General features: G+C 39.7%; 1 protein-coding gene across 1 annotated transcript in view; it reads right to left on the bottom strand.

Annotated features, from left to right (window-relative positions):
* Window positions 1–23,117, bottom strand: part of LOC118994276 (tRNA-uridine aminocarboxypropyltransferase 2) — a 118,244-nt gene that overhangs the window by 57,547 nt on the left and 37,580 nt on the right. The window contains exon 2 of the mRNA XM_037056902.1: window positions 5,908–5,998. Within this exon, the coding sequence (XP_036912797.1) occupies window positions 5,908–5,998 (91 nt within the window). The remainder of the gene's footprint in view (window positions 1–5,907; window positions 5,999–23,117) is intronic.

Here is a 23,117-nt window from a genome sequence, read left to right as displayed (position 1 = left end):
GGGGCTCAGAAAAGGGAAGCTACCTTGACATTCCAAAGATATGTTATCATAGACGCAAATACACAATACATAGGCTCAATTAAGGTAAAGATTGACTTTTGTCAGGGAAGGTTCTAGCCTAGGACATGACTACCCACCATGAATGCTTTTAGTTAAAAAGCTTTGATTTCAGAGCATTTTATGAGACAGATCATACAACTGAAGGTTGCAGCACATGGAAATAAGCCTCAAAACCTCTGCATGAAAAAGCCTATGGAGGTTGCAGCAGTAGAAAAAATTCCCTGCCTCACAGGAGAGTTCATTGGAGAGACCCACAGGGTCCTAGAATGTACACAAACCCACCCACCCAAGAATCAGCACCAGAAGGGCCCAATTTGCTTGTGTATAGTGGGGAAAGTGACTGAAAGCCAGCAGAGAGCCAAGCAAGTGGCATTGTTCTCTCTTGGACTCCTCCCACCTATACAGTGCCACAACTCAGTGATGTGGGTTGTCCCACCCTGGGAGACCTTAAGGCTCCACTCCTCACAATATAACAGGTGCCGAGACTGAAAAAATATGGCCCAAATGAAAGAAAAGAAGAGAGCTCCAAAAACTGAACTAAGCAATGAACAGATAGCTAACCTATCACAATCACAGTTCAAAACACTGGCAATCAGGATGCTCACAGAAATGGCTGAGTATGGTTGAAAAATAGAGGGAAAAGTAAAAGCCATGCAGAGTGAAATGAAGGCAAATGTACAGGGAACCAATAGTGACATGAAGGAAACCAGGACTCAAATGAACAGTTTGGACCAGAAGGAAGAAATAAACACTCAACCAAGACAGAATGAAGAAAAAAGAATTCAAATAAATAAGGAAAGCACTGGCTGGTGTAGGTCAGTGGCTTGGGCTAGGGCTGCACATCAAAGGGTCGCCAGTTGGATTCACTGTCAGTGCATATGCATGGGTTGTGGGCCCCCAGTGGGGGCCACATGAGAGGCAACCACACATTGACATTTTTTGCCATCTATTTCTCCCTCCCTTCCTCTCTCTCTAAAAATAAATAAATAAAACCTTAAATAATACATTTTAAAAAATGAGGAGAGGCTTTAAGCATTCCAACATCTAAATCATAGGGATGCCAGAAGGAGAAGAAGAAAGGCATGAAATTGAAAACTGACTTGAAATAATAATGAAGTACTTCCCCAGCCTGGCTAAGGAAATCAGCTATCAGGAAGACCAGGAAGCTCAGAGAGTCCCAAAGAAGTTGGACCCAAAGAAGCACACATCAAGGCACATCATAATTACATGACCTAAGATTAAAGATAAGGAGTGAATCTTAGAAGCAGCAAGAGAAAGGGAGAGAGTTACCTAAAAAGGAGTGCTCATAAGACTATCACCTGATTTCCAAAAGAAACATTTCAGGCAAGAAGGGGAAACACTGGAAAGAAGTATTTGAAGTTGTGAAAGACAAGGACCTACATCCAAGATTACTCTATCCAGCAAAGCTAGAATGGAAGGGCAGTAAAGTGCTTCCCAGATAATGTCAAAATATTACCAATCCCTTACTACAGGAAATGTTAAAGGGATTATCTAAGAAAAAGAACTTAACCAATACTATGAACAGTAAAATAACAAGAAACTCACAGCTATCCACAACTAAACCTAAAGATGCAAACAAACAAAAAAAACTAAGTAAACAACTAGAATAGTAACAGAATCACAGAAGTGGAGATCACATGGAAAGTTATCAGTAGGGAGGCTGAGTGGGGAATGGGGGAAAAGGTACAGGGAATAAGAGACATAAATGTTAGGTACCGAATAGACAAGGGGAGGTTAAGAATAGTACAGGAAATGTAGAAGCCAAAGAACTGATATGTATGACCCATGGACATGAACTAAGGACTCGCAATGCAGGTGGGAGAGAGTTGCAGGGCGGAGGGGATTGAAGTGGGGACATGGAACAACTGTAATAGCATAATCAATAAAATATACTAAAAAGAAAGAATCAAAGGACAGATAAAGAGCTTCCCAGACAAGAAAAAGCTAAAGGACTTCATCATCACCAAGCCAGTATTATAAGAAATGTTAAGGAGACATTTTTAAGAAGGAAAAAAAGATTTAAAATATTAATGAAATGGAAATAAGTATGTATGTATCAACAATTACTTTAAATGTAAATCAGTTAAATTCTCCAATCAAAAAACATAGTGTGGCTGAATGGATAAGAAAATAAGACCTTACATATGGTGCCTACAAGACACTCACTTCAGATCAAAAGACGCACGCAGACTGAAAATAAAGGAATGAAAAAAGATATTTCAAGAAAATGGAAGCAAACAAACAAAAAAAGCTGGGGTAGCACTACTTATACTAGTCAAAACAGAGTTTGAAACAAGGACTATATAATAGACAAAGAAGGACCCAGCAATTCCACATCTGGGTAATTATCCAAAACAAACAAAAACACTAAATTGAAAATACATACACAACCATATGTTCATTGCAGCATTATTTACAATAGCCAAGATATGGAAGCAATGTAAGTGTCCATTAGTAGGTAAATGGATAAAGAACTGGTCGCATACATGCAATGAATAGAACATGATTCAGCCATAAAAAAAGAATGACATCCAATACTCTGGTTTCTCTTCAGATAATATAAATCTTTCACCTTTTTAATAAAGAATAACATCTTGCCATCTGCAACAACATGGATGGAACTAGAGGGTATTGTTATGCTGAGTGAAATAAGTCAGACAGAAAAAAACAAATGCCATATGATTTCACTTATATGGACCCTAAAAACCAAAATACACAAACATACAAAACAGAAACAAACTGACAGATAACAGAGGACATTTTGATGGTTGCCAGATGGAGGCAGATTGAGGGGACAGATGAAAAATGGAAAAGGAGTAAGAAATGCAAATTGATAGTTACAAAATAATCATGGGGATGTCAAATATGACATAAGGAGTATGGCCAATAATATTGTAATAACTATGTATGTCATCAGATGGGCACTAGACATATCACGGTGATCATTTTATAAGTTAAATAAATGTCTAATCACTATATTATACACATAAAACTAATATAATATTGTATGTAAACTAATTGAAAATAAAAATTATTAAGAAATAAAAAGACTTTCAGTCAAGACGGCAGCACAGGTAAACATGCCTCACCTCCTTGCACAATCTCATCAAAATTACAACTAAATTACAGAACAACCATCACTCAGAACCATCAGAAATCCAGTTGAGTGGAAGTCTGACAATTATGGAATTAAAGAAACCACATTCATCCAGACTGGTAGGAGGGACGGAGATGAGGAACAAGCTGATCTCACACCCCTGTGTGGTGAATAAAAATCAGGGAAAGATATCTCAGGAGCAAGGAGTCCCAGTCCTACACCAGGGCCCCATACCATTATTCCAGTGACAGGAAAATAAGTTCTCACAGCTTCTGGCTGCAAAAACAATTCAGTTGGTGGAAGAAACTGCTGGAGTCAAAAGCAGTTCCTCTTAAAGAACCCACACAGAGACTTACTCCATCTGAGCTCTAGCACAAGGATAGCAGCTTAAAAGTTACCAGTGACATACAGGGAGGAAGTGAAAGATCTGTCATCAAGGCAAGAGCTAAAGTACAGTTTTCTCCCAGACAAAAAGACTATTGTCCCTTTTCTGAACTATCTTCCCACAAAGCCACAAAGCCAGCAGTTGGGTGACATATCTGAAACTCCATCACCTGGCTAATACTCTTTGCCCCTCCCTGGAGATCCCCTGAGATCCCATCTGACCAAACTTATGGGCCCACCCAAGCATTTAACAGAAACTTTTCTATATAAATGGCAAAACACAAGTAGGAGCTGACCTTGGTGTACACCACCCAGGAAACCACAGTACCTGTGCACTGTGGACAGTTATAGACCTGGTCAGAGAACCAGCACCCTGCTGCTGCACAGCTGGTCCTCCACAGAGGGCAGAGGTTGGTGGTCAGTGGTCACAGCCAGTCCTTACAGCTGACTGACCTGGGTAAATCCCTCCCACTGCCAACAGCAACCAAGGCAAAACTACAAGGCTCAACTACAACTCTCAGCTCATACAGAGGGCATGCCCTGTGTACCTAGCTTGGATGATAGTGGAGGCCCCTCGCCCCTACAGCTCTTTAGGCCATGCTAACAATACATGGAGTCAAAGTAGCTCTACCTAATACATAGAAACAAACACAGGGAGGCTGCCAAAATGAGGAGACAGAGAAACATGGCCCAAATGAAAGAGCAGATCAAAACTCCAGAAAAAGAATTAAACAAAATGTAGAGAAGCAATCTATTAAATACAGAGTTCAAAACATTGGTTATAAGGATGTACAAGAAACTTAGTGAGGACCTCAATGGCATAAAAAGATTCAGTCAGAAACAAAGTACACAGTAATTGAAATAAAGAACAATTTGCAGGGAAACAACACTAGAGTGGATAAAGCCGAGAACCAAATCAATGATTTGGAACATAAGGAAGCAAAAAGCAACCAATCACAACAACAAGAAGAAAAAAGAATCCAAGAAACTGAGGATAATGTAAGCAGCCTGTGGGACAACTTCAAGCATTCCAACATTCGCATCATAGTGGTTCCAGAAGGAGAAGAGAACAAGCAAGAAATTGGAAATTTATTTGAAAAATAATGAAAGAAAACTTCCCTAATTTGGTGAAGAAAATAGACATGCAAGTTCAGGAAACATAGAGTCCCAAACAAGATGGATGCAAAAAGACCCACTCCAAGACACATCACAATTAAAATGCCAAATGTGAAATATAAAGAAAGAATCTTTTAAGATTGAGTATTAAGAAAGAGAAAAGAAGTCAGTTACTTACAGGGGAGTTCCCATAAGACTGTCAGGTGATTTCTCAAAAGAAACTTTGCAGGCTAGAAGGGATTGGCAAGAAATATCAAAGTCATGAAAAGTAGGGACTAACAGCCAAGACTTCTCTACCCAGCAAAAATATCATTTAAAATTGGAAAGCAAAAAAACGAGCTTCCCAAGAAGCTCGAAAGAAAAAACTAAGGAGTACATCATCATCAAACCATTATTAGATAAAATGTTAAAGGGACTTATTTAAGAAAAAGAAGAAGATCAAAACTATGAATAATAAAATGGCAATGAATATATATCTATCAACAATTGAATCTAAAAAAGAAATTAAGCACACAAGAACGGAGACAAAATCATGCATGTGGAAAGGGTTTTGATGGTTACCAGTTGGAGGGAACTGTGGACAAAAGGGTGAAGAGGTAAGGGGGTTACAAGTACAAACAGGTAGTTACAGAATAGCCAGTGGGACATAACATACAGTATAGGAAATGGAGTAGCCAAAGAACTTATACACATGATCCATGGACATGAACAATCCCCAATGGTGTGGGGATTGCCTGATGGAGTGGGGGGTGTTGGGTGTTGGGTAGAGGTGAGTACATGGGGAAAAATTGAGACAACTGTAATAGCATAATCAATAAATTATAATTAAAAATAAAAACAAATAAAATAAAATGCTGAGAGTTATTTCTAGTTTAACAAGAAAAGACATCAATGAATATAAAGTATAATCAAAATTTTAAAAGCACTGATTTTCCTAGCTCTTTACTCGCATAAATCTCATTTTTCCTTCAAATGAAATTATTGGAGTTCTAAATTTCTATACTATTCAGCAACATAGTTTTTATAAAATAACATTTTTATCTATTTCCAAAGCATATGACACTACACGTTATATGGAAAAGAAACTATTTTTCCCCAAAGAAAAGACATTTATCATCAATTTACTTCCAGAATTACTAAAGAGCTGGGAGAAATGAGTATGTTCATCTGTGTGTTTCCTCTTGTGTACTAATAGTCTACTGGAACTTGTGTATTTTACAAAATCTTACCTCTGCTGGATGCTGAATTATGTACAAGTGGGTAGATATGTGCAGAGGATGTACTGGTAGAAATGGACACAAACACACTTTCTGAGGCCGGCTAAAAGAGCAGAAAGAAGAAACGCCTGTAAATATTTAAATACAATGATATGGCAATAACCTAAAACTTGAACATAATCCAACCTCATTTTCTAAAGAGACTTGTTAAAGGTGTTCTTATAAAATGAAAGACCAAGAATGAATTTTATCACTCGGACTTTGAAAAAAGCTTCAAGTAAAATTTTTACCATCTATATAGATCAAAGTACCTCCAAAAATCTTGTCTTAGTTATCTGTAGTAAAAGAATACTCATAAATCAACACCATGGTCTTTTTATTCATGAAGCAACACTCCTACTAACTTGTATTCCAAATCTAGAACAGATCTATGTTAAAGAGAAACCTAGCAACTTTTCTAAATCATCTCAACTTAGAGGGAACAATATGGTAATAAAATATTAGAACAAAATTTTTACCACCTACAAGGGCATTCTAATCAAATTTAGCCATTAATCAACACGGAGAGCTTACTAAATCTGAAAAGAAATCCAAACAGCAGTCCCCAAATTATATTTAGCAAGACTTATATCCACAGTGTGTCTGACTATTTTCCCTTGTGCCATTGTTTAGTGCCTTACTACTGTTTCAGTAACATTAACACTCATTACAAAACTCAGATGGAATAAAAGGTTATACTTCCCCTCTGAGTCCTCCAACCTAGGATATTCTCTTCTTTAGGGGCAATCAATGACCAGTTTCTTGTGTCATTCCCAAAACTATAGGAACATTCATGGATATTTTAGCACTGAATCCTACCAATTACAGTATAAAATTCATCAAGCAGCCAGACACAGTATATCATGAAAGTAAATTTTCACAATAGATCACTATTACAGACAGATGTTATACGACATTATAATAGTATACAAGTGAATGTTACAAAAAAGGGAATTCACAATAGCTTACTAACTATTACAAAATTGACCACTATCTACTCCTCCTGTAACTTTGCTTCTGCAGAACTATAGTCTGAGGTAAGCAATGCTTATATTAAGTGTTTATAAATTGGTTCAATTATAGCTACAACCTCATTCTGCAAGAAACTGTCAAGCCTATGCTCCTGCTGAAGAAATTATCTACATGATAATCTTAGGCAGAAGTATAAATTTATTTTGCATGACCCCACTCCCTATCTACCATCAAAACTAAAATGGCAGATTAACCCAAGAAAAACCAATATACTTTATTTTAAGTGACATATGAAATGATTTGGTATGATCACTCTGCCATACACTATTCCCTCTCAGGAATGTGGGCATATTTTAGGATGGGAGTCATTCAGTGGTCATAAAAAGAGTAAACACAAGTAAACACAGACAGTAGAAGACAGTGATCGATTGAACTAGGTATACTGACAAACATATCAAGAGTGACAACTGGAAATAATTCTGCATTAAATACAATAAACAAATGAGGCACATTCAACTTCTAAAATTTTAAGTTTCTGACTCTTTTATATGAAACTCTGTATATAACTGAAATGCACAGATGTCAATAGAGTTCTTTTATAAAACATAATTTCAGACAAGATGAAGCCATTTAAAAGTTCAGAATTTAACTTAATATTTAAATATCTTTAAATTATATGATTCTAATAATATGAAAGAATGCAAAATATCAAATGTCCTATGAGGAAACATCCATATATCAATAGAGCCAAAGAACTAATCCAACCAAGTAATCATGCTGGCAGGAAGCTGCAGATTTCTGTGGGAAGCAGAAAACTAGGTAAATAAACCCTGAAAATAACATCTTTAGCTCATGATATATACAGTGATTATAAAGTCTTTAGTATGAGTTAAGGTAGTGCAAAGACCTCTCTGATATTGGTACCTCTGGGTTTCGTGTCTGACCAAAACCTCTCATTAGAAAAGAAAAAAAAAATACTGAGTTGCATGGGATGGTCATTTCCTTACTGAGAAGACATCTTTGAACCTTAGGAATATTTAGAATTAAGAAGTTTGGAAAGTTCCACTTCCAGTGATACCAGCAAAACTGACAAAACCTATTTTTTAAAAAACAACCATTTAAAGTATGGAAATTATCCTGATGGTGTATTTGAATAAAGAAATATTATTCAAGAACATCTACTAAAATTTGGTATTTGGACATTTTATGGCATCTGAGCCATAACCCATTACCTACCTTGCCCCAGCTCAGGTTAACAGAAGCTCTGTTTCAGGTAGGTGTGGGCAAGAAAACGAAGCTCCCTTTCAGCTCTTAATCAAGGCTTACCATAAGTCACAGAGAAAGGTAAGCCATCAGTATTTATCATCCCCTCCAACTCCAACTTAAAGAGGCTAAATTTCTGATGACTGTGGCTAAGAGAGCAGAGGCTCCCTTCCTCTATCCAGTCTCCACCTATAAATCAGAAGCTTTAACACAGGGTGGTAGGCTGAGATTGCTGGGGCCCCATTGTCCTCACCAGAGTTTGCTCATAGGATACCAGAAGTAGCAAGTTAGAGGCTACTGCCCAGTCCTGTGCCCAGAACAGTGCTCAGAGACTTTGCCCTGGAGGATAGGCAGGCTGTAAGAACTCTTAAGCTCTCTCAAAAGTAACTGGCTTTATTTGAAACACTGCGAGGAAAAACAGTAACTCCCTTCATTAAGAGCAATGAGCTAAATCATAAGCCAGCTAGTTCCTCAGAAAAAAATAAAAATAAAACAAGGAGAGATAGCTAAGATGACCACACCTGCAGTCAGAACAAACCTCAAGGAGTAGCCACAAAAACTACCCCTACCAGAATTTAACATCAGACTGCTGAGCAATTTATGCCTTAGCACACCATGCCAAAATGGAGAACAGCAATCTGGTCATTAGTGAAGCCTAATGAGCAGGAGGTCAAAAAAAGAAGGCAGCCCTGGCTGGTGTGGCTCAGTGGATTGAGTGCTAGCCCACACACCAGAAGATTGCTGGTTCAATTCATAGTCATGGCACATGCCTAGGCTGTAGGCCAGGTCCCCAGTAGGGGGCATGCGAGAGGCAACCACACATTGATGTTTCTCTCCCTCTCTTCCACCCCCTCCTTTCCCCCCTCTAAAGATAAACAAAATCTTCATTAAAAAAAGAAGGCAGCAGCTTCCAGAGAAAGATCTGAAAAAGAGGCAGTCAAAGAGAACCCTGCTGAAATTTGGCTAACAAGACCAAAAAAACCCCAAAAAACAAACAACAAAAAAACCCCTGTGAATTGAACAATTTAAAAGGATAAATGTCATGGTGTGTGAATCATATTTTAATAAAGCTGTTATTTTTTAAATGTAAAATGCAATGAAAAAAATGTTCAACCTAATTAGTAAGACAGAAGCATTTTTATCACAATTTGACATTATGCCATGATGGGTTTCCTCTCTACACTTGTAAGCTACATGAAGGCAAGAACTTGGCCTACTTTTTTCACTTTTATATCTCAGCCTCTAGCATAGCAACCTATTAATAAATACTGCTGACTACATGAATACCTGAATGCCTTCTCCTCCTACATAATTTCCTATCCTATCCCTTCATTTTCTTACATATCAAATGTTGATCTCTCCTTCATTTCCCCTTTAATACATAAGCAGTTTCTATTATAAGGAATCTCAGATCTTCATTATGACTATTCTAGTTAGCAAAAGCATAAGAGTTAAAAATATTTACTAATAAAAAACAGCTAAGCACTTTATGTATAAACACTAATTGCTTTGGCTTATACTTTGACATGCTCATTAAAATATCACTGCCTATTTATTTTAAAGTTTGTCTCCTTTATTAACTGAAGTCTAATTATATTAGCTCAAACTAATAAAACTATAGCTCTTTAAAACATTTTACATTACAATTGATCAACTTTATATTTAGCAAGTTACTTTACAATACAAACTTGTACTTATTTGTTTCTACTTTAACAGCAAGTTTCCTCATATATTCCTCTTCCACAGTGGTCTACATACACTGTGCTTGTCCAAATGTTAAACCATCTCTTAACAAACTAGTGGATAAGTGTACAGAAATTGCTCTCCTCATTCTAAAATCTTTTTCCAAAGAACAAAAATTCTTCTTACATCCAAACTTAACTCCTAAAAGATTTAAATACTTCAAATTGATAAGAGATTAAATAATTTGTAAATTCAGCCAATTTTTATTCAAATACTTACTGTACACCTATGTACCAGATACTAGGCACTTGGGACAACAAAACAAAAATCCCTACTCTCATGGAGCTTATTTGTTCTCGATGTGCCAGAAAATTCCTTCCTTCCTTTGAACTCTTATGGTTGCCAGGGAAAACAAACACCAGAAAACTACATGTGAAACATTATTCATTGCAACAGCATGGATGGAACTGGAGAGCATTATGCTAAGTGAAATAAGCCAGGCAATGAAAAACAACTACTATATGATCTCACCATTAACAGGAACCTAATCAACAAAATACACAAGCAAGCAAAGTATAGCCAAAGACACTGAAATTGAGAACAGGTTGACAGTGATCAGAAGGGAGAGGGGAGGGGATAAAGGGGAAAAAGCGTAAAGGGTTTATGGGAACAATTACAAAGGACATATGGACAACAACAAGGAGGGGGCTGAAACAGGAGAGGGAAACAGGGAAGACTGGGGTGGTGGGGAGGGGGGAGGGGGAAAGGGAGAGAACTGTACATGAAAAACAATTTTAAAAAACATTATTTATAATGAACAATCACTTTTTATTTTTTATTTTTTTATTTTTGTTGTTCAAGTAAAATTGTCTCCATTTTCATCCCACTACATCCCCCCTTCCCAACCACCCCCACCCTCGAACCCACTCCCTTTTGCTTTGTCCATGTGTCCTTCATACATGTTCCCTGATGAAGGAACATGCCCCCCATTATCCCCTATTATCCCTCTCCTTCCTCCTCTCTGATTATTGTCAGATTCAAACAATCATTTTTTAAAAAAATCAAACTACTTTTAAAATTTGAATAGATCTAAGATAGAAAACTTGGGTATAGGTTTGGGGAATAACTTACTAAAATATGTCACTGACAATGTCATTGCCTTGCTATGTGATCTTGAGCACACCACAGGTCTTACAATTTCATAAACTAGTAATAAAGCACCAAAAAACTTCTGGGGAATAACTACTGCATGTATTATAGGTAAATTCCTAACCATAGCAATCAGACATGAAAAAGAAATAAAAGGCATCTTGCTGTGGTCTAGCCACAGCTGGGTCCAGGGGTTCCTGAAAGGTGGGTAACACATCAGCAATGGGAGACAGACGACAACACAACTCAGAGGAGGGTGAAGCTCTGTTCCATTTATTGTAAGTACAAGCAGGTTTTTATATTTTCATTTTTGGTAGTGATTAACACTTGCGGTTAGGTGAAACAGGAAATTTTCTACCCGGAATCAGACAATTAGAAATAGCTGTAGGACTTCTGCCAAGATGGAGACATAGGTGGAAACACTGTGCCTTCCCCCACAACCAAGTTTGAATACAACAAAGGTTTGGAGAAACAAAGACACAACCAAAGGGCAGAAAATTGAATTATACGGAAGTCCGATGACATCTAACCTTTCAACAGGGATGGTAAGAGGGGCAGAGCCAGCACCGAGCAGGCTCAGGCAGGACATATCCCCCGACCCAGGCGCGGAGGCAGCCCGGAACCAGTTGGGGTGCGGGGCAGACTGACCGAGGTCGCACATTCACGCACAGTGAGACAGACCACGCAGGCCCCAGGGGGTGAGGGCTGACAGCGGTGGCACACTCACGTGCAGTGGGATAAAATGCGTGGGCCTGGTGATGGCAGCAACTGCGCACCAGTGAGGGCCGCGGCGGCAGGCGGCAGACAGGATGCCATAGTCCCTCTTTGACCCCGCCCCCACATACAATGTCACAACCCAGTGACTTAGTTGCCCTGTTCTAGTGAACACTTTAGGCCTCTGATCCTGCTATGGAACAGGCACGAACAGCCCAAAAGATGGCACAAGAAGAACTCAAAGTCCCAGAGCCAATAACTCTAAGCGACCGAGAAATTGCCAGCCTCTCAGAAGCACAATTCAAGACACTGTTTATCAGGATGCTCACAGAACTGGTTGATTATAGTCACAAATTAGAGGAACATATGAAGGCTAAACTAATTGAAATGAAGGGAGATGCACAGGAAACCAATAGTGATGGAAAGGAAACTGGGACTCAAATCAATGGAATGGACCAGAAGGAAGAACAAAACATCCCACCAGAAAGGAATGAAGAAATGAGAATTCAAAAAAATGAGGAGAGGCTTAGGAACCTCCAGGACATCTTTAAACGTTCCAACATCCGGATTATAGGGGTACCAGAAGGGGGAAAGAAACAGCCACGAGTGGAAAACTTATTTGAACAAATAATAAAGGAGAACTTCCCCAGTCTGGCAAAGGAAATAGACTTCCAGGAAATCCAGGAAGCTCAGAGAGTGCCAAAGAAGTTGGACCCAAGAAGGAACACACCAAGGCACATCATAATTACATTAGCCAAGACCAAAATGAAGGAGAGAATCCTAGAAGCAGCAAGGGATAAGGGGACAGTCACCTACAAAGGAGTACCCATCAGACTGTCAGCGGATTTCTCAAAAGAGACCTTACAGGCAAGAAGGGGCTGGAAAGAAGTATTCCAAGTCATGAAATCCAAAGACCTACAGCCAAGATTGCTTTATCCAGCAAAACTTTCATTTAGAATGGAAGGACAGATAAAGTGCTTCTCAGATAAGGTCAAGTTCAAGGAGTTCATCATCACCAAGCCCTTATTATATGAAATGCTAAAGGGACTTATATAAGAAAAAGAAGATGAAAAATATGAACAGTGAAAGGACAGCAAACACACAGTTATTAACAACCACACCTAAAACAAAAGCAAACCAAGAGGACAGCTAGATCAGGAGTGGAACCATAGAAATGAAGAACACATGAAGGGTTAGAAACAGGGGGGTGGGAGGGGGAGAAGGGGGGAGAAGGCACAGAAAATAGCATAGACGGTAGGTAGAAAATAGATAGAGGGGAGGGCGAGAACAGTGGGGGAAATATAGAATCCAAAGAACTTGAGACACGTGGTTATAAACTAAGGGGGGGAGAATGGTGGGGGAGGGAGGGTGTGGGTGGAGGGGAATGAAGGGGGGGAATAGAACAACTGTAATGGTATAATCAATAAAATATATTTTATTGATTATTGAATATACAATATATAAAGAAGTATAGGAGAGAGTGGGAAGATGGTGGCGGAGTAGGACAAAGGATTTCGCTTCCCTTCACCAGCCGGAGAAAAACCAGGTGGCTCTGCAGAGGAGCACGGTGAACACCCAACAGAGACTCAGCATATGGGATGGCAGGACCCCAGAGAGTATAGCGGACACTGAATGACCAGAGGTTGAGGAGAGGAGACGGACCTTAGATCAGCAAGGTATGAGGGAACAGCACAGAGGCTGCGGGCCCTTCGCCCAGCAGCACCAGGGCCCTGGCAGGGCTGCCCTGATCTCTGAGAGCCAAGGGAGGGCAACAATGACAACCCTATGAGAGAACTAGTCACTGGCATCCTCTCTAACCAGCAGGGTGCAGATTGGAAAACACCAGGAGAGATCAGTTTGCCTGTAGTGGCAGAGAGAGGAGTGGGCATTGGGAAGCAAAACAGAGAACTCTGATAACCCGTGGAGTCAGGCTGTGTTTGCCAGCTTGGGGAACTGAGGGGCCCCAGCATTCCCAGTAGCCTGAGCTGGCGCTCCCACAGTCTTGGGGAGCTTCCAGATACTGTCAGTGCCCCTGGAAGAGCATCAGTAACCAGCTCCCTCCCTACCCAGCTGGGCGCAGGTTGAGAAGCACCGGAAGGCAGGCTGTAGGTGCCAGCTTGGAGGTTTGAGAGTCCCTGTATTCCGGTGGTGCGCATTCCCAGAGGTGCGCATTCCCGATACCTTGGGACTCCAGCCAAGCACTCCAGCCGGAGACTCCAGCCAGTGCTCACACAGCATGGGGTGCTCACACAGCATCAGGGCACTTCGTGAGCCTGACAGGGCCCCTGGGGAAGCACCAATCGCCAGATCCATCCCTACCCAGCTGGGCGCAGACTGAGAAGCATCCAGAGTCCAGTGTGGTCACCAGCTTGGAAGTCTGGGAATCCCGTGGATTCCCCGTGGCGCACATTCCCGGTGGTGTGCATTGCCAATACCAGGGGACTCCAGCGGGTGCTCACACAGCCTCAGGGCGCTCCTCGAGCCTGACAGGGCCCCTGGGGAAGTGCCAATCGCCAGATCCATCCCTACCCAGCTGGGATCAGACTGAGAAGCACTGGGAGTCAGGCTGTGGTTGCCAGCTTGGAAGAATTGTGAGTTGCCCAGTGTGTGCAGCCACAGCACTGGGAAAGGACCAAGCCCAAGCCTTCGAGACCAGGAAAACCTGGCTGGGAGTGCGTGCCCTGCCGCCAGGCCAGAGCTGGGAAGCCTGGGGAAAAACCTGCTCTCAGCGGGGCACGGGAGAGCAGCGCCATTCTGGATCTTGGGAGGGCACTGGCGAGACCAGATAAGTTCACCGAGAGGAGAGAAAGGCCACACTAATAGCCCCTCAGGCTGCTGCAGCTAGGGAGACCAGAAGAAACGGTTTGACCAGCTGGAAGCCAACAAGAGGAGTAGGTGGAAGTGGAGAACACCAAAATACCTGCAGGAGACTGCACCACTGAATATCACAGCCATCTTACCACAGAAGTTCACACCATAAACCCAGGAACCCAGAAACCCAGAACAGATCACTTTAAGAAGCTGAAGCCAACAAGAAGAGCAACACAAACAATGGGAAGACAAAGAAACAACCCCCAAATGAAAGAAAAGGAGGAAGTCTCAAAAAGAACGTTAGATGAAATAGAAGCAAGCCAGCTATCAGATATGGAATTCAAAGCACTGGTTATCAGGAAATTCAAAGAGCTTACAATGAGCTACCAGAAACTACAGGGGAGCAACAGTGAGCTCTCTGCAAACTACACCAACATGAAAAAGGAAATGGAAACTCTTAGTAAAGGCCAAGAGGAAATGAAGAATATAATTTCTGAACTGAAGAACACAGTAGAAGGTATAAAGAATAGAACCGATATGGCGGAAGATTGCATAAGTGAGATTGAAGACAGGACAGAAAGAATCTCCCAGACAGACCAACTAATGGAAAAGAGAATCAGAAAAAATGAGGAGAATTTCAGAGAAATGCAAGACAACATGAAATGTAATACTATCCGAATAATAGGAATACCAGAAGGAGAGGAAGAAGAACAACGGATAGAAAACCTCCTTGAAAGAGTAATTACAGAAAATTTTCCTAAGTTGAGGAGACAGAAAGTCACACGAATTCAGGAATCACAGAGAGTCCCAATCAGGTGGAACCCAAAGAGGCCTACTGCAAGACACATCATCATTAAAATGGCAAACCTCCAAGACAAAGAGAACAACCTAAAGGCCACAAGGGAGAAAAAGGAAATAACATACAAGGGGGTCCCAATAAGGTTGGCTACTGACTTCTCACTGGAAATATTCCAAGCAAGAAGAGAATGGCAGGAAATATTCCAAGTAATGAGAAACAGAGGCCTACAACCAAGGCTATTGTACCCAGCAAGGCTCTCCATCAAGGAAGAAGGCCAAATAAAGAGCTTCCAAGACAAAAGAAGTCTAAAAGAATATGCCTACACCAAACCAGCTCTACAAGAATTACTAAAAGGGCTGCTTTAGGAAAGGAAGGAAAAGAGAGAGATAAAGAGGAACACAGGTACACAAATGGCAATGAATAAGTACCTTTCAATAATAACCTTAAACGTAAATGGATTAAATGCACCAATTAAAAGACATAGAATAGCTGAATGGATAAGAAAGCATGACCCACACATATGCTGCCTACAAGAGACCCACCTCAGGTCAAAATACCACCACAGACTAAAAGTGAAAGGATGGAAACAAATTTTCCAAGCAAATGGACAAGAAAAAAAGCCGGGGTAGCAATTCTCATATCAGAGAAAATAGAATTCAAAAGAAGGGCCATAAAGAGAGACCCAGAAGGTCACTTCATAATACTCAAGGGGAGAATCCACCAAGAAGATATTAACATCGTAAATATATATGCGCCCAACATAGAAGCACCCAAATATATAAAGAAAATTCTGGAAGACCTCAAGAAAGAAATTGACAGCAACACGATTATAGTAGGGGATTTTAACACCCCACTGTCTAAAATGGACAAATCTTCCTAACAAAATATCAACAAACATATTGCAGCATTAAATGACACTCTAGATGAGATGGACCTAATTGATATATATAGAGCCCTCCATCCCAAAGAAGGCAAATACACTTTCTTTTCAAACGCACATGGAACATTTTCAAAGATAGATCACATGATAGGACACAAAACTAGTCTCAATAAATTCAAGAAAATTGAAATCATACCAAGCATTTTCTCTGATCACAAGGGACTGAAATTGGAAACCGACCCCAATGAAAAAAACCCAAAACACCCAAAATCATGGGGACTGAATAGTAGGCTATTAAACAATGAATGGGTCAAGATTGAAATTCGGGAAGAAATCAGAAAGCTCCTGGAAACAAATGAAAATGAACTCACAACAACCCAAAACCTATGGGACACAGTGAAGGCAGTCCTGAGAGGGAAGTTCATAGCAATGCAGGCCTACCTAAAGAAGATAGGAACATTTCAAACAAACAACCTAACCCGACGCCTCCAAGAACTTGAGGAACAACAACAAAGACAGCCCAGAGCAAGTAGAAGGAAGGCAATAACCAAGATCACAGCAGAATTAAACGACATAGAGACTAAAAGCACAATTCTAAGGATCAATGAATCCAGGAGTTAGTTTTTTGAAAAGATAAACAAAATAGACAAGCCTTTAAGTAGGCTCATTAAGAAAAGAAGAGAGAGGACCCAAATAAACACAATCAGAAAAGAAAGAGGAGAGATTACAACTAATACCACAGGAATAGAAGGGATTGTAAGGAATTACTATGAAGAACTGTATGCCAAGAAATTTGAAAACCTGGGTGAAATGGACAAATTTCTAGAAAAATATAATCTTCCAAAATTCAATGAAAAAGAAGCAGAAAACCTGAACAGGCCAATAACAGCAAATGAAATTGAAGCAGTAATCGGAAAACTCCCATCACACAAAAGCCCTGGACCAGATGGTTTCACAGGAGAATTCTACAAAGCTTTTAAGGAAGAGCTATTCCAAAGCTATTCCAAATAGAGCTATTCCAAATAGTCTTCACAGACTATTCCAAAAAATCCAAAAGGAGGGAAAACTCCCCAACTCTTTTTATGAAGCCAGCATCACCCTAATTCCAAAGCCAGATAGAGATGCAACAAAGAAAGAAAATTACAGGCCAATATCGCTGATGAACATAGATGCTAAAATCCTCAATAAAATATTAGCAAATCGCATCCAACAATACATCAAAAAGATCATACACCACGACCAAGTGGGATTCATCCCAGGGATGCAAGGATGGTTCAATATACGCAAATCAATAAATGCAATACACCAAATAAACAAAAGCAAAGACAAAAATCACATGGTCATATCAATAGTGCAGAAAAAGCTTTTGATAAGGTTCAACACCCATTTATGATAAAGGTACTCAGAAAAATGGGAATAGAGGGAGCATTCCTCAACATAATAAAGGCCATATATGAAAGACCTACAGCCAACATCATACTCAATGGGCAAAAACTAAAAGCTTTTCCGCTAAGATCAGGAACAAGACAAGGTTGTCCACTTTCACCACATCTATTCAATATAGTATTAGAAGTTGTAGCCACAGCGATCAGACAAGAAAAGGAAATAAAAGGCATCCAAATCGGAAAGGAGGAAACAAAACTGGCATTGTTTGCAGATGACATGATAGTGTACCTGGAAAATCCTATAGCCTCTACCAAAAAACTGCTGGAACTAATAAATGAATTTGGCATAACAGCGGGATACAAGGTTAATATCCAGAAATCAAAGGCATTTTTGTATACCAACAATGAAGCAGCAGAAGCAGAAATCAGGAAAAAAATCCCATTCGATATAGCAAAAAGAAAAATAAAATATCTGGGAATAAACCTAACCAAGGAGGTAAAAGACCTGTATGCAGAAAACTACACAACACTGAAGAAAGAAATCAAGGAAGACACAAATAAATGGAAACATATACCGTGTTCATGGATTGGAAGAATTAACATCATCAAAATGTCCATACTACCCAAAGCAATTTACAGATTCAATGCAATACCTATTAAAGTACCAATGGCGTATTTCACAGACATAGAACAAACACTTCAAAAATTTATATGGAACCAGAAAAGACCCCGAATAGCTGCTGCAATTTTGAGAAAGAAGAACAAAGTAGGAGGGATCACAATACCTGATATCAAACTGTATTACAAGGCCACTGTAATCAAAACAGCCTGGTACTGGCACAAAAACAGGCACATAGACCAATGGAATAGAACAGAGAGCCCAGAAATAAACCCAACTCTCTACAGTCAATTAATATTCGACAAAGGGGGCAATAACATAAAATGGAGTAAAGACAGCCTTTTCAACAAATGGTGTTGGGAGAACTGGACAGCTACATGCAAAAAAATGAAACTTGAGCACCAACTTACACCATACACCAAAATAAATTCAAGGTGGATAAAAGACTTAAATATAAGCCGTGAAACCATTAAAACCCTAGAGGAGAGCCTTGGCAAGAAAATCTCAGATATTCCACGCAGCAATATTTTTACTGATACGTCCCCTAGAGCAAGGGACATAAAGGAAAGAATAAACAAATGGGATCTCATCAAAATTAAAAGCTTCTGCATGGCTAAGGAAAACAGTATCAAGATAAAAAGAGAAGCAACTGTTTGGGAAAACATATTTGCCAATGATACCTCAGACAAAGGTTTAATCTCCAAAATATACAAAGAACTCACTCGACTCCACTCAAAGAAGACAAGCAACCCGATTAAAAAATGGGCAGAGGACTTGAACAGACATTTCTCCAAGGAGGACATACAGAGGATCCAGAGACACATGAAAAGATGCTCGATATCACTAGCTATCAGAGAGATGCAAATTAAAACCACAATGAGATACCACTTAACACCAGTCAGATTGGCTATCATAAACAAAGAAACAAACAACAAGTGCTGGAGAGGTTGTGGGGAAAAGGGGACTCTAGTTCACTGTTGGTGGGATTGCAGACTGGTACAACCACTATGGAAAACAGTATGGAATTTTCTAAGAAAACTAAAAATGAACGTGCCTTTTGACCCAGCAATTCCACTCTTAGGAGTATATCCTAAGAACCCTGAAACACCAATCCAAAAGAACCTATGCACCCCGATGTTCATAGCAGCACAATTCGCGATAGCCAAGAGTTGGAAGCAACCTAGATGCCCATCGGTCAATGACTGGATCAAAAAACTATGGTACATTTACACAATGGAATTCTATGCTGCAGAAAGGAAGAAGGAACTACTACCTTTTGCAACATCATGGATGGAACTGGAAAGCATTATGCTGAGCGAAATAAGCCAGGCGGTGAAAGACAAATATCATATGATCTCACCGTTAACAGGAATCCAAAGAAACCAAACAAGGAAGCAAAATACGACCAATGACACTCAAATATGGAACAGGCTGACAGGGTCCAGAGGGGAGAGGGGAGAGAATCATAGGGGAAAAGGGAATGGACTCACATGAACAAGTATAAAGGTCACATGGACAATAACTAAGGGTGGGGGGTGGAAAGGGGAGGGAGGCGGGGAGCATGGGGCAGGGGGCGGGCAGGGTTGGGAATATAAGACAGAAACCTGTACTTGAACAATTAAATTAGAAAAAATAAAATAAAATAAAATAAAAATAAACAACTGAAAAAAAAGAAGTATAATTGGTAGGTACAAAAAGGATAGGGGGGTGTCAAAATAGTATAGGAAATGGAAAAGCCAAAGAACTTATATGTTGCTATGCATAATGCATACCTATGCTTTAGTACGAATTTCCATGTGTAATGAGCATTACTGTTTTCCTCTGAAAAATTTGGACATAAAAGTGTGCATTATACATGGGAAAATACAGTATGTGCACAATCTATGGACATGAACTAAGGGGGGGTTGCTGGAGGGAAGGGGATACTGGGCAGAGACAGGCAAAGGGGGAAAAATTGGGACAACCATAATAGCATTATCAATAAAATATATTTTTAAAAATAAAAATAAAAAAGAAATAAAAAAAGAAATAGCTGTATGTACAGAGTTTGAATGTCTTATTGTTTATTAAAGTTCTCAGAGTTTGTCATGGGGCAAATGGATATGCTAGACTGAGTAGAGGTTATAGGATATTTATTATAAGGCCTTTGTGATGTCTAACTTAGCTATTTATCTTTTCTGTCTAAAATATTTCTCTATGGAGCACAGAGTAAAAAGGGATGGACTCACATGAATAAGTATGAAGGACACATGGACAATAACTAAGATGGGGGGCGGAGATGGGAGGGGGATGGGGAGCACGTGGGGGGGCAGGGGGGAATACAAGAAAGAAAACTGTACTTGAACAAAAGTTAAATTTAAAAAAAAAGTCAAAGGCAGTTGCCATGTCGGAGAAGGGACAAAGGTGAAGGAGCTGCTATATGTCTTTTAATAATAGTTGTTTCCAAAACTCAAAAAAAAAAAAGAAATATCTACAATATGAAGGGAAATGACACCACAGGGAAAATATACAATTTAAATAGAAAGGATGAGTTGCAAGAAATATGTATAATATATGAGTAAATAAAAAAGAGTATCTTCATCATCTTAAAAAAAATAAAATAAAATAAAATGTTTCTCTATGGAACATATATAAAGGATACATGGAGAACAACTGAGAAGGGTGGAAATGGGAGGGAGGGGGAGCACGGGGGGTGGGATGGGATGGGAGTAATAGACAGAAAACTGTACTTGAAAAATAATTAAGCCCTGGCTGGTGTAGCTCAGTGGATTGAGTGTGGGCCTGAAAACCAGAGGATCACGGTTCGATTCCCAGTCAGGGCACATGCCTGGGTTGCAGGCCGGTTCCCTGCAGGCCAACTCCCAGCAGGGGACACACCAAAGGCAACCATACATTGATGTTTCTCTCCCTCTCTCCTTTCCCCTCTAAAGATAAATAAATAAATAAAATCTTTAAAAAAAAAAGAAAAAGAAAAATAATTAAATAATTTTTTTAAAAAATAAAATGTTTCTCTATGTATTATGGACTCTGACTCCTTGGTAATTGTTTCTACATGCTTAGTTTGTAATAGCTAACCAGCTTCTCTTACTTCTTTGCCTGCCCAATTCTAATTGATATATATTTCTATTCAAGGTAAAGGAGGGGCTGTTATTCCAACAACTTTTAGACATTCAGGGGCTATTTCATTAGAGGGGATTTTGTTCTCCGGTCAAGAAATTATTTTGTACAACTTCACTTGAATTATGCAAATTAATGAACCTGAAATACAGGTGTCTAACAATTCCACCACCTTTTGATCACCAAAACAAACATGTAAGGAGAAGGTTTATAAACACCTTGTTTAAACAAATTTTGGGCATGATTCAGTAGTCTGGGGAGAACTAGTTGTCCCTTCAGAATTTTCTTCAAAGTTAATCATTGACTCACTTTGAGTCTCTTTGTCCTCATGGCCTGTTCTTATGGGAATCAGGGTACAAAGTAAGACCATGAATAACATCACCAAGGAAGTTACTAAGATCAATCCCAAAAAGAATTACCGACCCCCTCTGTATGCCATGTTCTCTTCCAGGAAGACGGATTCCTTGAATTCCTTCTTTCCATGTCCGGACCTTGTCAGACAGCATGGTTGGAAGAGGACGTGGCAGCATCCAAATTGGAAAGGAGGAAACAAAACTGTCCCTGTTTGCAGATGACATGATAGTGTACATAGAAAATCCTATTGACTCCACCAAAAAACTACTCAATCTAATAAACAAATTTGGCAAAACATCCAGATACAAAGTCAATATTCAGACATCAAAGGCATTTTTGTAAGGTTTCTTTTGAGAAATCAGCTGATAGTATTATGGGAACTCTTTGTAGGTAACTATCTCCTTTCTCTTTCTGCTTTTAAGATCTCTCCTTGCCCTGGCTGGTGTAGCTCAGTGGATTGAGTGTGGGCCTGCAAACCAGACGATTGCAGTTCGATTCCCAGTCAGGGCACATGCCTGGGTTGCAGGCAAGTTCCCAGCAGGGGACACACCAGAAGCAACCATACATTGATATTTCTCTCCTTCTCACCTTCCCTTTCCCTCTAAAGATAAATAAATAAAATCTTTAAAAAAAAGATCTCTCCTTATCTTTAATCTTGGGTAATTTAATTATGATGTGTCTTGGTGTGTTCCTCCTCGGGTCCAATTTCTTTGGGACTCTGAGCTTTCTAGACTTATTTTCTTCACCAGATTAAGGAAGTTCCCTTTCATTATTTTTTTCAAATAAGTTTTCAATTTCTTACTCTTTCTCCTCTCCTTCTGGCACCCACATGATTCAGATGTCAGAACATTTAAAGTTGTCCCAAAGGTTCCTAAGCCTCTCCTCATTTTTTTGAATTTTTTTTCTTCATTCTGTTCTACTTGAAGGTTTATTTCTTTTTTCTGTTCCAGATCATTGATTTGAGACCAGGTTTCCTTTCCTTCACTGTTGGTTCACTGTATACCTCTCTTTATTTCACTTTGCATAGCCTTCACATCTTCCTCTATTTTGCATCCATACTCAGTCATTTCTGTGAACATCCTGATTACCAGTGTTTTGAACTCTGCATCTGATATGTTGCCTACCTCCTCATCACTTAGTTTTTTCTGGAGTTTTTGGTCATTCTTTCTTTTGGGCCATATTTCTTTGTCTCGATGCACCTGTTACATTGTAAGAGCCAGAACCTTAGGTATTTGCCAGGGCAGGGCAACCCACTGGGCTGTGTTGTGACACTATATGTGGGGGAGGGGTCAGAGAGGGTACAATCCACTTGCTCATCTCTCACCCCACTTTTGCTCACTTCCCCCCAATACCCAAAAGTAAATTTGGCTCTTCTGGTGCTGATCCCTGAGGTGGAGTGGGTTTGTGTACATTATAGGACCCTGTGGGATTCTCCAA

The sequence above is a fragment of the Sturnira hondurensis genome, unplaced genomic scaffold (assembly GCF_014824575.4).
Source record: "Sturnira hondurensis isolate 20B ecotype Veracruz unplaced genomic scaffold, ASM1482457v3 Scaffold0009223, whole genome shotgun sequence".
NCBI classification, from domain to species: Eukaryota; Metazoa; Chordata; class Mammalia; order Chiroptera; family Phyllostomidae; genus Sturnira; species Sturnira hondurensis.
This window is presented reverse-complemented; position numbering and strand designations above follow the sequence as displayed.